Below are 14853 nucleotides of genomic sequence, written 5' to 3' on the forward strand. Positions count from 1 at the left end.
TAGACTTAATTATACCTGTGGGGTCCGCGCCCGGTACCACCCCTTCTAATATATGGTCATGTTCTGTTTTGGAGGGCCTGAGTCTGGAGGCTTTAGTACAACCTCTTTTGTACCTCATGGGAGGGGCAGGGAGTGAGGTTACATCTTGGCCAAGGTCACTTTATAACACTATAGTATTTCTCTCTCACACCTCCCTTCACCCCCCCCCCCCCTTATATCTCCCAGCTGGTTGCTTGGCCTTGCTCAGATATCTGTCTTGAAGAGTCAGAGCTTTCCTTCATTTGTGCATTCATATATTAAACCCCCTCTACACCTCAAAACATTTTAACTACATCCCTTACCTTTTCTCACAGAAATAAAGAAAACTCATCTGGTTGTAGATAGGGAAAAGGAACATACTATGTCTTTGTTCTTTGCTTACACATGTATCTTAAAGATCTTAGCTTTCAGGCAGGCAAGCAGGCCCAGAATACCATCTCAGGCAGATATTCAGGCCTAAATATTTTATCCTAACAGGGTCCAACACAGGTATTCAACTTCTTACAATGGTGGTCAACCCATGACAATGTCTGCAAAGGCATACCCATTTGCCTTCCAGATCCTTTAGTCCTCACAGCCAACACCAACCTGGAGGGTTGGGGAGCTCACCTGGAGACCCAAACAGCATAGGGCTTATGGAGCCAGAAGGAAAAGGCTCACAGCATAAACCTCTTAGAGTTGAGAGCAGTCAAGATCTGTGAAGGCTCCAGCCCACCTTAAGGGGGAACCATGTCCTGGTTCAATCAGACAATATGGTTGCATATTTAAACCACCAAGGGGGAAATCAGAAGTCCAGTACTACATGTGGAAGCAATGGAAATAATGAGATGGGCAGAATGGTTCCTTTTTTCCCCTCAGAGTGATTCAAAGGGGATTTGAACCAAAAGGCAGACCAGCTCAGGAGATGCAGGCTCAGCAATTCTGAGTGGTACCTGAATCAGGTACTTTTCAATCTCATTGTTCAGGTGTTTGCCTTGGTACAGTTAACAAACAGGTTGGCTGAACAATGAACAAAGAGGCCAAAATATTTTTCAGGGTCCCTGGCAGACAATCCACAGGTATCCAGATTCCTTTGATTTGATTTGTTTTCAGTTTGATTAGCCAGACTGACAGGCCACTCTTCCCAAAATAGGGCCTTTCAGTAGTTTTGAGGGCTTTGACAAGCCATTCCTTCAAGCCTCTGACTTCAGTGTTGGCCTTTTATTTAACAATTAAGAGCTGTTTCTTAGTAGCTGTCTCATTTGCCAGGCAAATGTCGGAACTGGCAACCTTATCTATATAGGAGCCGTACTGCGTATACCAAAAAGAAAAGGTGGCAGTCAGGACACCAGAATCCTTTCCTCATAAGGTAAATTTCTCCTTCCATACTTCTGAAGAGCTTATGCTTCCTTCATTCTGTTCAAAACTACACCATCCAACTGAAAATGTGTGGCACATCTCAGAGGTCAGAAGAGTGTTGAAAATCGCTCTCAAGCATACAAAAATCTATGAGAAAATTGGGCTTCCTATTTACGCTCTTCCACACAAAATGCCAAGGACTAAGAGCTTCTAAGTCCTCCATTGCTCAGTGGATTAGACTATGTATTGTGGAAGCCTACAAATCATCAGAGATTTCTATCCCAGAAGGAATCAAGGCACACTTTATGAGATCCTTACCAACCTCCTGAGTGGAAGGAGCAAGTGTGTCCACGTTGGAAATTTGCAAAGTGACCAGTTGGTCTACTAACACTTTCATTAAGTACTACAAGGTGGAACTTTTATCTTTTGCAGAGGTTTCCTTTAGCAGGGACATGCTGCAGGCAGGAGCCAGAAATCAGAGACTCTTGAGCAAGCTCCCAAAAAGGGGAGCTTTCCTACCAAACTACTTCCTACTTCTTTCATACCAAACTTTTGTTTTATAACCCCCCCCATATCTGTTCACTGCTCGCTACTTCCCAGACATCAGAATTGTTGGAGATGCTGGGCTTCAAAACATAAAATTTCTTGCTGATCTTTTCCTTCTGCCAGCAACATCTCCCACAATTCTACCCACCCTGGATAACTCATGAGTTGAGGGTCAGATATTAAGTGGAATTATTGCCATATGAACATCTTCACTGGTCTAGTGTATGTAGCTATTTCATTATCTCTGGAATATTTGTTCATGATGTTATGCAAATTTAACAGATTGGGAATAACTCATCTGGCAGCAAGCAGGAGCAGAGGGGGTGTGGCCAGACCATGCGGCACCAAAACTCTGATCCACCTCTGTCAGCTGCAGCAACAGAAGAGCAGCCCAGACATCTAGAACTGTTGAAGACTCTGCTTACAGAAAGGAAATTATCAGTAAAAAAAATTCCCTTTAGGTTCAACCAAACAGCAGTAAATTACCAGAATAATTCCATGACCAGAGATTTATTGATTTAATCTTTGGTGGAAAAAAACCCATTGGAATCAGTAAATGCTATTACTAAAGATAAACATGTTTTGTTTTTTGTCCGTCTTGATAATTCCTCATAAAATATGTCAGTTTTACACTGGCAATGGCAGTGCAAACTTCCAATACTGCTTCACAAATATGCAACCTGGCGGACCACACCTCCAGAGTTGAGGCTAGGTCAGGCAACATGTCTATTGAACTCATGTCCTCCGTGCCAATTATGATTGTGTCAGATACTTACCCAGTGAAATCATCTTATTTCATACATGCAACAGGGATCAGATAACAGCTTTTGGACACCATCAATCTGAACTGGGTTTGAACAGATGACTAAGTCGTTTCAAGCACTATATTGTATTTACAACCCAGTCCACCAAAACCTCAAGGAACTTTGCATCTGTAAAATAGACACTTATGAACACTGTGCCTCTTGTCTCTCATTTAAAGGGAAGCCCTACCTTTGAAAAAAAATTGTATAGTGAAAATAATCCACTGTTTTACAGCACTTACCAGCATCTTCCAGTGGATTTTTTAATAATTTAGGTTTTGTATCTGCTGAGCATTTTTTTTTTTAATTAGAGTGACTGAATACAGTTCTTATGGAAAGAACTCAAGTGACATCTGAAGATCTACACTCACTCTATCCCCCCCCCAAAAATAAACTCAATCTTTTGGGAAAATATATGGGAAAGCTGGGGAAAATAATTTAACTACTTCAGTTCAGTAGTATGCATCCACCATATGAGATCTTCACCATTTCCAAAGTTTTAAAGGGATTCTGGAACATAACATGACTATTATCAGGAAAGTTAACTACGTTTCCAGCTGGATAACTGGCTACTAGAAACATCTGGGAGATGAAATAAAAGTGATGTAGAGGGAAGCTTTACCATTTATAATTGAGCTGAGGGATGTTTATATCACCTGGCAGAGGGAGCAGGAATATCAAGGTAGAGTGGAGTTGGTTGTTATTAGGTGCCAGAGCACTCTTGGGGGTGTAAATTATGTTCAGCATAAGTCGACACTCTTTGGGATCAACAGTTGGATTTGACAATTGAGAAGCTAAAATCTAACTCCCACGATGCACTCAAAACCCCTTTCAACAGTACTTCACATTAAAAATCTGAAATTCAGAAAACTACGTTTTCAAACATTACATAAGAATACGTATGTCATATTGTGACAGGGCGGAATGCCATGCCTGTCTCCTGCTCTGATTATACAGACTATTCAGAGACTTTCAGGTGCTAAACACCTCTGTGTAGTTTATTTCCATTGCTCTTTCAACCACCTTTACTGATCCATACACAGCATGTACAACATCTGTTCCGCCTCACCCCTCTGCCAAAAAGAGTAGAGTAAGAGCTCTCTCCACCCAGAGATCCTTGGTTCTGGATCTGCTAGCCTACCTCTCCCTCCAGCATTTCCTTCCTTTCCTGTTTTCTACCCTCTGCATTAATGAACTAACTAGTTCTGTAGCAGATTAGAATGAGCTGGGAAGGACTAATTAAACACAGTCAGGTCTATCCTGGGGGGATTTAATTGGTGTTTAAGTGATCAGAATGCTGACTCAGCTGTTGGTTCCCAGCACTCTGCCACATGTATATAAGACACAGGAAGACACTGTCCTGCTCTACTTGGCATGGGTGAGGCCTCAGCTAGAGTACAATGTCCTATTCAGGATACCACCCTTTAGGAAAAATGTGGACAAATTGGAGTGTCCAGAGAAGAGTAAAAGGTTTAGAAAATCTATGCATGTTTAATCTTGAGAAAAAAAGACAATAGGAGAACTGATAACAGTCTTTAAATATATTAATGGTGTTAGAAAGAGGATGGGGATCAATTTTACTCCATGTTCACTGAAAGTAGGACAAGTAGTAATGGGCTTAGTCTGCAGCAAAGGAGATTTAGGTTAGATATTAGGAAACACCTTTTTACTATAACGGTGGCTAAACCCTGTGGTTTTTAAGAACAAGTTAAAAAAAAACACCTTTCAGGGACAGTCAACCAAGTTTACTTGCTCCTGCCTCAGTGCAGGAGACTGAATTTGATGACTTCTCAAGGTCCCCTTCAGCCCTACATTTCTATAAGTCTATAATAATAAGTGCAGCACTGCATTAAAATACATTTTACAACAGATTATAGCAAAATCTGAACCATCTGATGCCATGACTTTCACTAGAAGTGAGAGATCTCAGTACCTTGACAGATACAATCCTTAAATACAATCCCCCACACCAATTACCTACCTTTCTGTAACTTGTTCTTCAAAATATTCTTCCATTCCACTGTAGATTTGTGCCTGTGCCTCATGCACAGTTGTCGGAAAATATTTCCCTCAGCAGTACCTGTTGGGGTGGTCCAAGAACACTCTGTTGCCATGCACCATAGTGTGCTGGAATAAGAAGGCAGAGCCACCCCAGACATGCCTCAGCTCCTTCATACCAGATAGACTCTGATAGAGAGGGGAAGGCTTGCAGGTTATGGAACGGACACATGCAATGCATCTCAAAGAAGAACAGTTACAGAAAGGTGGGTAACCATTTTTTCTTAGAGAGCTTGCATATGTCCATTCCACAGTAGGTGACTCAGAGATAGACAATCATGGAGGAGTCTTCAAAGTCTACCTGAACAGTGCTTGTAAGACAACCTATCCAAAATTGGCATTAACCCTGGACTGACTAAACAAAGGTGAGGACAGATGACCAAGTCACCAGTTTACAAAAGTCAGTGATAAATACTTGTGCCAAGAAAGCCAGTCCGATGTTGCCAGTGCTCTATTAGAATGTGCCAATACATTACCTGGGGGGGCTGTATTAGTCAGCTGGTAATAAATGAATGCAAGAAGAGATCCAGAATGAAATCCTTTGAGCAGACACTGGTCCACCCTTAGTTCTGTCCACAATCACAACAAATAACTGAGTAGAGGTCCTAAATATCTTAGTACGTTCCAATTAGTAAGCTAGAGCCTTTCTCACATACAACAAATAAAGTCTCTTCTCATCTCTGTGAGCATGAGGTTTCCAAAAGAAAGTCAGCAGGTAGATTACTTGAATGTGAAAATTAGAGACCACCGTAGTGAGAAATTTGGGGTGAGGATGAAGATAAATCTTAAATCTATGGAAAACTATATAGGGGGCTCTGACGCTAAGGCTTTCAATTCTCCCGCCCTTCTGGCCAAGGCAATGGCCACTAGAAATGCTACCTTCACAGAGAGATAAGCAGAATGCAAGTTGCAAGGGGTTCAAAGGATGGTCTTATCAGTTTTGCTAGGACCAAGTTCAGATCCCAGGAAGGGATGGGATCTTGTATGTGTTGATTCAATCTGACCAAGCCCTTTGTTAATCTGGTGACAATGGGGTAGGAAAAAAGGAATCTACTATCCACCGAGATGTGGAAGGCTGAAAAAGCTGCCAGATGTCACTAGCCAAACTCTGTTTTAGATATAGAAGATAGTCCAGTATACGGTCCAGGGGATCCTGCTGTGGAGATACATCTTTCTGACAGGACCAAATGGAGAAGTGGTTCCATTTAGCCAGGTAAGTGCTCCTTGACTAGAACAAGTGATTGTGGTCCATTAAGCATCCAGGCTGTCAGATGGAGGGATCAGATACTAGACTAGAACAAGTGATTGTGGTCCTGGGAAATCATATCTGGGTCCAACAGGACAAACAGTGGAGGCTTGATTAGCAAGGTTAGTAGAATCAAGTACCAGTGTTGATAAGGCCAAACCTGTTCTATAAGGATGTGACGAGCATGATCTTGTTTGACTTTGGACAAGATCCTGGGTAGCAAAGGAATTGGAGGGAAGGTGTACAGTAGAGGATTTTTCCAGGATAGGAGAAAAGCGTTTGTCAGTGAACCTGGGCTGAAACCTCCCCTGGCACAAAACTGATGGCATTTTCTGATGATCTTTGTTGCAAATAGATCCACCTGGGGAGTCCCCAAGAGTTGAAAGTTGGACCTCGCCACATCTGGGTGTAAAGACTACTCGAGGCAATCAGAGAAGAACCTGCTAAGCTGATCCACTAACTTGTTCTGTATCCCTGGAAGGTAAGCAGCCCTGAGATGAACTGAGTTGGTTATACAAAAGTCCCAGAGGCAAATTGCTCCTTGGCACAGTTGAGTTGATTGCACCTGTCCCAACCTGCTTATGTCAAAGATAACCACAGAGTTATTAGAATTAATAAATTCTTTCCCACTACATAGAGGAGGAAGGCCGAGAAAGCTAAATGTAGTGATCTTAGATCTCTGATGTTTATAGAAGTCTTGAGATGACCAGAGACCCTGCATCTGCAGGGACCCCATAAGAGCTCCCCAACCCAGGGACGATATGTCTAGGACTAGAATGAGGGTTGATAGCAGGGAGACAAAGGGGACTCCCCACATGAACTTTCAGAGGGTCCATCCGCCAATCCAAAAATGACAACACTGACACTGGCCCTTGAACCACTTTGTCCAAATGACGAAGCAGGGCACACACTGAAGCTACTCATGCCTGCAGATTTCTGAAATGCAGCTTGGCATATTGAACAACATAGGTGCATGCTGCCATGTGACACAGAAAATTAAGGCTGCTGTGTGTCAGCCTCAGCACTAGGTTTCATAATGTTTCAAACCTGGATTATGGCAGGAAGGCCTTGGCCTTTGTGGAGTCCAAGATTTTCCCAATGAACTTTATTCTCTGTACTGGATTTAGGATTGATTTGTCCTGATTCAGTGGAAGTCCCAGTGCATCAAACGTGGACAGGATAGTGGATATGCTGGATAACACTTTAGCCTTGGACTGACCTCTGATCAACCAGTCGTCTAGGTACACGAAACCGTGGACTCTTAATTTTGGCAGTTGTGCTGACATCACTCGCATGAACTTCATGAACATTCGAGAAGCAGCAGAAAGACTTAATGGAAGCATTGTGAACTGACAGTGGTACCCATTTACTACAAATGTGAGAAACTTCCAATGGTTGTGTGTTTTGCAACATGAAAGTAGATGTCCTTTAAGTTGAGGGCAATGTAACAGTCCTTCTGTTCCAGGGAGGGAATAACTGAAGCTAGGGTAACCATGCAGAATTTTATTTTCTTCAGGAACCTGTTCATCTCTTTTAGATCTAAAATAGGCCTGAGACCACCTTTTGCTTTGGGAATAAGGAAGTAGCAAGAATAGAAGCATCTCCCCTGAGACACAATGGGACTTCTTCTATGGCCCCTGCCTGAAGAAGAGACTGAACCTCCTGTTGAAGGACTATCTCACGAGAGTGGTTGTGACTCACCCATGTCTAGAGTAGCCCACTTGAAAATGCCAAGGTCAGGTCAGGCTGCAAAAAGGAGAGCAGATTCTCCCAAACTGGTAGCTAACACAGTAGTTAGATTCCCCAACCAATTGCAAACAATGCTTCTGATTTCCCACACTGGTTACCAAGAAGCTAAAACAAAAAATTACACAGCTCCCTTTGTTGCATTTCAGTCTCTGGCTCCCAGTCAGCAACTAGTAAAGAGAGAAGTTATTTAAAACTCTATTCCCTTTACCAAAATGTTCTCATAACCCCAAAGGGTCAGCCAAATTGCCAGATCCATATAAATTTGGATCTTACCCAAAATACCACACTCCCAGCCAATCCTTTGGAAACTAAACTAAAGGTTTATTATAAAAAGAAAGAAACAAACAATAAGAGAAATGTTAAGTGGTCAAAGCAATCAAATACATACAAATGACTTTAAAATCCATATATATCAGATTCTCAGCAGAACTGTGGAGTTTGCAGGCTTATACACTTCCTGTGGAGTACATTCAGTACCTGGATGGGTCTCAGTCCTTTCTTTCACAGCTTCAGCTGCAGATGAGTTGATCCAGAGGTAAGAAGCAGAAATGAAGACAACATGGGGATGGTGCAGTTGCCTTTTATGACCTTTTGCCATGTAGCTTGCCCCAAAAAACAGCCATAGAGAACATGGCATGGAAAAGCCCCAGAATCTCATCCCTGGGCATGTTCTTACATGTCCTGGTGACTCATAAGGTGTAGTTCCTGGGTTCTTTCACTGGATTCATAGTACCTCTGAGTCCCTTGATGGGCCATTAAGCAGGCTTAGTGCTGCTGCCATCCTGTCTGGGATGTCACCCAGAAACACATCACAAATGTTTGGATACAGATATATCATACATATTTAGAACTCAATACAACACTGATACATACATATAAATGTGCTTATCAATCTTAGTTAATTATAACCTTTCCATTGGTACCTGACATGTCATATCATATGAATTACTGTAATTTTGCAATATTGATATGAATAATATTATGACTAGTCATTCATATTCCATCCAGCATCACAGTGGTCCCTGAAGAAGGATGGGGAAGTGGGGTAGAAATGGACTGGAGGGCATATCACAGCTCCCCCATGCTTAAGATTCACCAATCTGATGCTACATGGGTCCAAGCCCTTAGGAAGTGGGATAAGTGATGGGTAAACAAAAGATGGGAAACAGATGGAACTATGTAACTGGTACCCTGACCTCGACCAACCCATCAAAATGCCAGGTGGCTGGATGGAATGAGCTAGTTGATGCTGAAGAGGATCTCTCTTATAACCTTTACCCTTTTTCCTTGGCACATCTTGGGACCAGGAAGCAAGAACTTGGTGCCTGTATGGCTGCTGTGGATGAAATTGTTTCCTTTTCGTCACTGGAGTAGAGATTCCAAGAGATTTTAATGTTGCCCTGGAATCTTTCAGGCTATTGAGCCTGTCATCCATTTTCTTTGAAAATAACAAGGGACCTTCAAAGTAGTCTGCTGGATCTCTGGGAGCAACCCAGATGATTGCAACCATGATCATCATCTCAGAGTAATAGCTGATGCCATGGTTCAAGCAACCAACTCTGCATTATCTAAAATGTCCTGGCAACTAGTTTATCCTCATCCATCATTACTGCAAACTCCTGTCTACAGCCCTCTTTAACCAATCTTGAAATTTTAAAATGTTTTCCCAGAGAGTGAAATCATAGCGACTCAGGAGTTCTTGTTGGTTTGCAATCTTGAATTGCAGACTTCCTTTGAATCTTCCCTTTTGGCATTGATGCTTGTTGCCCCTGTCTCTCCCACTCATTGGCAGCTGCCACCACAAGGGAACCTAAGGGAGAATGAGAATAGAAATGGTCATATCCCTTAGAGGGGATGTAGTATCTCTTCTGAGCTCATTTTGCTGTGGGGGGCAAGCAGGACGGTATCTGTCAAAGCACCTTAACCAGTTCTATAATGGCTTCATTAGTTGGCAGAATCAGCATGTCAGGGGCCACTGATACCAGCATGTCCATCAACTTGTGAGAGTCTTCACACACCTCCTCTGTCTGAATACCAAGGGCAGAAACCAACTTGCTCAAAAGCTCTTGATGAGCTCCATGGTCCTCTGGTAGTGGTGAATCACTTGTTAGCTCCATAGCCTTATCTGGCAATGAGGAGAAGAGGACACAACAGGGCTCTGAGATGGTGGCTGATTTATGTCTTGCAGAGGAGAAGCTGCCTGAATGACTTCTGGCTGATTGGTACTGATCTCAGTACTGGGAACTGGTGAATGATGTCCTCAATGCCAATGCCCTTGAAGAGGTCTCAAGGATAGTGAGTGAGATGGTTGAGGGGACATCCTAGCAGGAGGGGGGCCATGCCATGGTGTCCAAAACAGCCAATGATATGGGTGAGGGAGCCATCCTTGCCTGAGCCACAGTCCCTTAGAAGGATGCCAGTGTTGAGGTTGCTGCATGGCCTGTGGTCCCAAAGACTCTGATGTGCGGGTCGCATTTCTTGTCTTGGATGCAATACAGAGAGCCTCACTTCCCAGACCAAAGAAGAAGAATCTGACACTTCTGGCAACAGAGGGGTAGAACCAATTGGAGCTGGTGAGAGGTAGCCGAAGCCCAGAGATGGTACTGGGGATATCATTGGAGGCTTGCTTCTTGACTGCAGTGGTTCTTGCAGAAGCTTGGGCAGTACTAGTACTGCAGGTTCTCAACATGACTGTTGTCCTTCTTGTACTACCAGCAATACTGGTACCAAGAGTCTACACATGGGTCCCTTGCAGTAGTGTATGCCTCTGGGGTGATAGGGATCAATTGGCATTGGCTAATGGATCCACAAAGTTCTTACAGGGATAACTTCAATGGAACTGGCACAGGTTCTGGAGGCAGCAAACCTCTCTTCCTAGATGATGAATGCCCCAGGAAGAACCTTCTCCCCTGAACGTTTTGCAGAGTCTCTGCCTTTACTTGGCTTTGGTAGTGGCACACTTGATCCAGGTACTGAGCCTGAGGAAGGCCTAAGCATTTTATTCTGTACTGGCAATTGGGACCAAGATGCCATATACATCTCTGGTGAAATGCTCCGCTGATGTACTTGGGGAGTTTTTCCTGTGTGATGATTCTAACAGAGGGCAAAGTGCTGCCTCCATAAATAAGCACGTGAGCCTCACCTCTCTTTCTTTGAGTGGGGCCTGATTCCCTTACAAATGTCACATTTGTCACTAATGAGGGATTCTCCCAAACATTTTAAACAGGCCAGGTGTGGGTCGCAGACAAGTACAGGCTTAGTGCATGTCCAGCAGGACTTAAACCCCAGTGTGCAGGGCATCATTTTGGTACTGAAAGATAAAAAGTGGTCAAGAGACCTAAAATGAAAACCTAGCACTAAAACTAGTTTAATTAATTACCATTAAACTAACTAACTAACTAACAAACAACAGGATATGCTCACAAAAGAGTGAGGGAAGCACTTGTCACAACAAGTCTGCAATCACTCAGACCACCATCATAGGCATTAAGAAGTAACTGACAGGAGTCGGGAACGACTTTGCCCTTAAATACCAGCACGCAGTGGCGCATGGCAGCAGAGGGCACTCAGTACCACTGAGGGAAAAAATTCTCTGGCAGCTATGCATGAGGCAACATGCACCTACCTGTGAAATGGACATAAGATAGCACTTGAACTAAAATGGTGTCAAATATGGCAAAAATAAGAGAATCACATTGCTGTCAGAGGGACAAAGCACACACTGTATCTTTTCAATATTAGCCATAACATTACTAGTTCAATTACTATAAGTAAACTAGTGTTCACAATGGAGCTTGAAATCGATTTAGATTTTAAGGCATTGATCATGAAGAGTTTTTTAACTGGGGGAAAAAACTTGACCATGGCCTTTAAAAAAAAAAAAGGAAGATTTTGTATTTCCCAGGCTGCACATTACTAAAGTTTGAGGGAGTAGGATAAATTCTTTATAGTAACTCATATTAAACATTTAGATTCTTAAATGTCTTGTTGCACCTTCCTGCTTATTCACAATTGGCCACAAGAGGGAGTACTTTAATTTTTTTTCAGATACAGATATGTTGTACTAACCACTGATTTTGTCTGTTGTCCATGGCTGCCTATCTTAATTTTAATGGAAAGCATATGGCAGCCTTGCAGCATCACAGACAAAAGCAGCATCTGAATGCCAGATGGCACGAGAATGGACATATGAAAGACAAAGTAGGAATGGTGGGAGAACACCACTGAAAGGGAGCTGCAAAGCCCAATACCTGGAACTTTTATTTAAGAAACAAAACTGGGAACAACTCTTGCAAAGCCTCAACCACTAGGGGAACTTTAGGGATTTATGGAACCTTAAATTAATTGTAACAGAAAAATTACACCAGATCCCACATGGTGAAAGGGGAAAATGTAACAGTTATATGTGAACTCAATGTAAAGCGTAGCCTTAACACACTACAAAATAATGTACTACTCATATCTGTGATACATACAAACATATTTTCAATAAGGTGCTTGGGAAAAATCAATCAAGTCACATACATTAATTATTGAAAAGGTACATTTTATTTCCTTGCACATATCAGGCTGCAAATTTGCTCCATGGGAGAAAAGCAAGATGATTTAATTGCTGAAATTGAAGAGTATCTGGAAAGTATTTAGTAAAAAATATGAACAAGGACTTGAACAAAGTAGAACTTTCACACAGTATTTTACCTTCACTTAGTAAATTTAATCCATCTTGCTTTCCATCTCCATCTTGTGAATTACCTGGATCCAAAGATGTCTGAGAAAGACTAACTTCTCCTGAGAGTTGGTCCAGACTTTGGAAACTTTTCCTGTAAAACATAATTTTTCCTAACTTCCAAAGAAAATGTACATGACATTCTATTGAAACTTTATTGTGTTTATAATCACAGTCTTTAAAAAAAAAAGAAAGTGATCAGCTAATCTTGCCTTCCCTTCAATATTGTCTCTATTTCAGTTTTTCTATCATACTACTGAAAAGATAAATTTGGTGACTCCATTACAAAGAAAAAAAAAAGGAGAAGAAATACTATATGAAATTAAAAATGAATAAATGAAAAATGTTGGAATTTTCACTACAAATGATTGAAGCCCAGAAGAATGAAAATTAATTACTAATGGCTAACTCTGTTAGTGTTAGCAAATTTGACACTATATTGTATTTATTTTTCCCCCTTGATTAACTGATTGATATTAGCAAAGGTATCTGAATATGAACTGAACTATATGAAAGTGGATTATTATTATTATAAGTAGCTCTTTAGTACACAAGAAAAGCCAAATGCAAAATTAATCCATTGTGACCATACCCTTACAGTTTATATACAAAAACTTTGAGTTCTTCAGTGTTTAATTTCTAACAGGAAAGTTAACCCTGGTTAAGACATTTCTATACCTAAAACCCAGCTTTTTAGAACTACAAAAGTTTCTGCTTTCTTAGTCTGAATAAGGTTCATAATAAATACAAGTAACCAAAGTGTGAGAGAATTTAAACTCCCTATTTCCCTGCCAATGTGAAGCTAATAAAACCTGCAAATATGTTTCCTTCTGAGGGGAACTGATGCATCCACCTGCTGAAAAAGAAAAGAAAAACAGGGAACAAACATTCTATCCATAAGTTACTAAACCTGTACAGCTAAACACTAATGAAAGATGCAAACAAGTATGCAGCAAACAGGCACACACTAGACTCCACCTTAGGCCAAAGATGGTTGAGAAGGAACTGAGGGTGGTTCACTCAGTGTAGCCTATGTAGCCTCAGTATGGAGCACGAGGATATGTAAGGTGTAAGTGCAGGCCGAATGAGCACTGCTACCAAAAATATCCAATCAAAGGAATGAATGTGCACCCAACGTGGAAAACCCACAGGGACACTACTCAAAAAAGTATTAATATATAAGCTAAATTATAACTTAATTGGCATCAGAGAGATTGGATGGGATAAATCTCATGACTGGAACACTGGTATAAAAGGGGTACAACTTGTTCAGTAAAGACAGGCAAAGAAAAAAGGTAGGTTATGTTGCACTGTACTTCAGAATGTATTCATTTGTTCTGAGGTCCAGAAGGAGTTGAGAGGCCAACCAGTTGAAAGTCTGTGGATGAAGATAAACGGGTGGAGGATGGGGGAAGTAATGGTAGAGGTCTATAGACTATAGACCACCAAATCAGGAAGAGGAAGTGAATGAGACATTTCTAAAACAAACAACAGATACAAAATCCTGGTGGTAATGAGGGATTTTAAGTACCCAACTATCTGTTGGATAAATAATAATAGGGCAAAACACAAAATGTCCAACAAGTTCTTGGAATGTGTTAGGGACAGTTTGTTTCAGATGGAGGAAATAGCCCATGGGCAGTCATCTTAGACTTGATTCCAACTAACAAGGAGGAACGTTACAAATCTGAAGGTGGAAGGCAATTTGCTGAAAGTCATCATGAGATTTCATGATTCTAAGGAAAGGAAGGCGAGCAGCAGAATAAGCACAATAGACTTCAAAAAAGCAGACTTTAACAAACTCAGAGAACTGTTAGGTAGGGTACAATGAGAAGAAAACCTAAGGGAAAAAGAAGTTCAGGAGAGCTGGCTATTTCTGAGAGTGACAATATTAAAGACACAGCAGCAAATATTCCACTGTGAAGGAAAGATAGGAAGAATAGTAAGAGGCCAATATGGCTGAATCAAGAGCACTTTAATGACCTGAAGAATCAAAAAGGAATCCTACAAAAAGTGGAAATACAGACAAACTACTAAGGATGAGTATAAAAGAATAGTGCAAACATGTAAGGTTAATATCAGAAAGGCTAAGACACAAAATGAGTTACACCTAGCAAGGGATATAAAAGATAATAAGAAGGGGTTCTATAAGTATATTAGGAGAAAGAGGAAGACAAAAGAAAACATAGGTCCACTACTCAGCAGGGAGAAGAGAAAATAAGGAACACCACCAAGAATGCTGAAGTGTTTAATACCTATTTTACTTCGGTCTTCAGTAAAAAGGTTAATTATGACCAGATACTTAAACACAATTAATATTAACAATGAGGGAGAAGGAACACAAGCTA

General features: G+C 41.4%; 1 protein-coding gene across 3 annotated transcripts in view; it reads right to left on the reverse strand.

Moving 5' to 3' along the window:
- Positions 1–14853, reverse strand: part of RUNDC3B (RUN domain containing 3B) — a 158000-nt gene that overhangs the window by 6143 nt on the left and 137004 nt on the right. Inside the window, exons 10-11 of one of the 3 annotated variants that reach the window (XM_067562261.1) lie at positions 12478–12599; positions 11006–11089 (exon numbers count right to left, since the gene is read on the reverse strand). In XM_067562261.1, the coding sequence (XP_067418362.1) occupies positions 11079–11089; positions 12478–12599 (133 nt within the window). In that variant the 3' untranslated portion in view covers positions 11006–11078. Of the gene's footprint in view, positions 1–11005; positions 11090–12477; positions 12600–14853 lie in introns of those variants that run through there. The other 2 variants (XM_067562260.1, XM_067562259.1) reach the window with 2 other exon arrangements.

Source organism: Emydura macquarii, unplaced genomic scaffold, assembly GCF_026122565.2.
Source record: "Emydura macquarii macquarii isolate MOO-44397 ecotype Brisbane River unplaced genomic scaffold, CSIRO-AGI_Emac_v2 contig_2422, whole genome shotgun sequence".
NCBI classification, from domain to species: domain Eukaryota; kingdom Metazoa; phylum Chordata; order Testudines; family Chelidae; genus Emydura; species Emydura macquarii.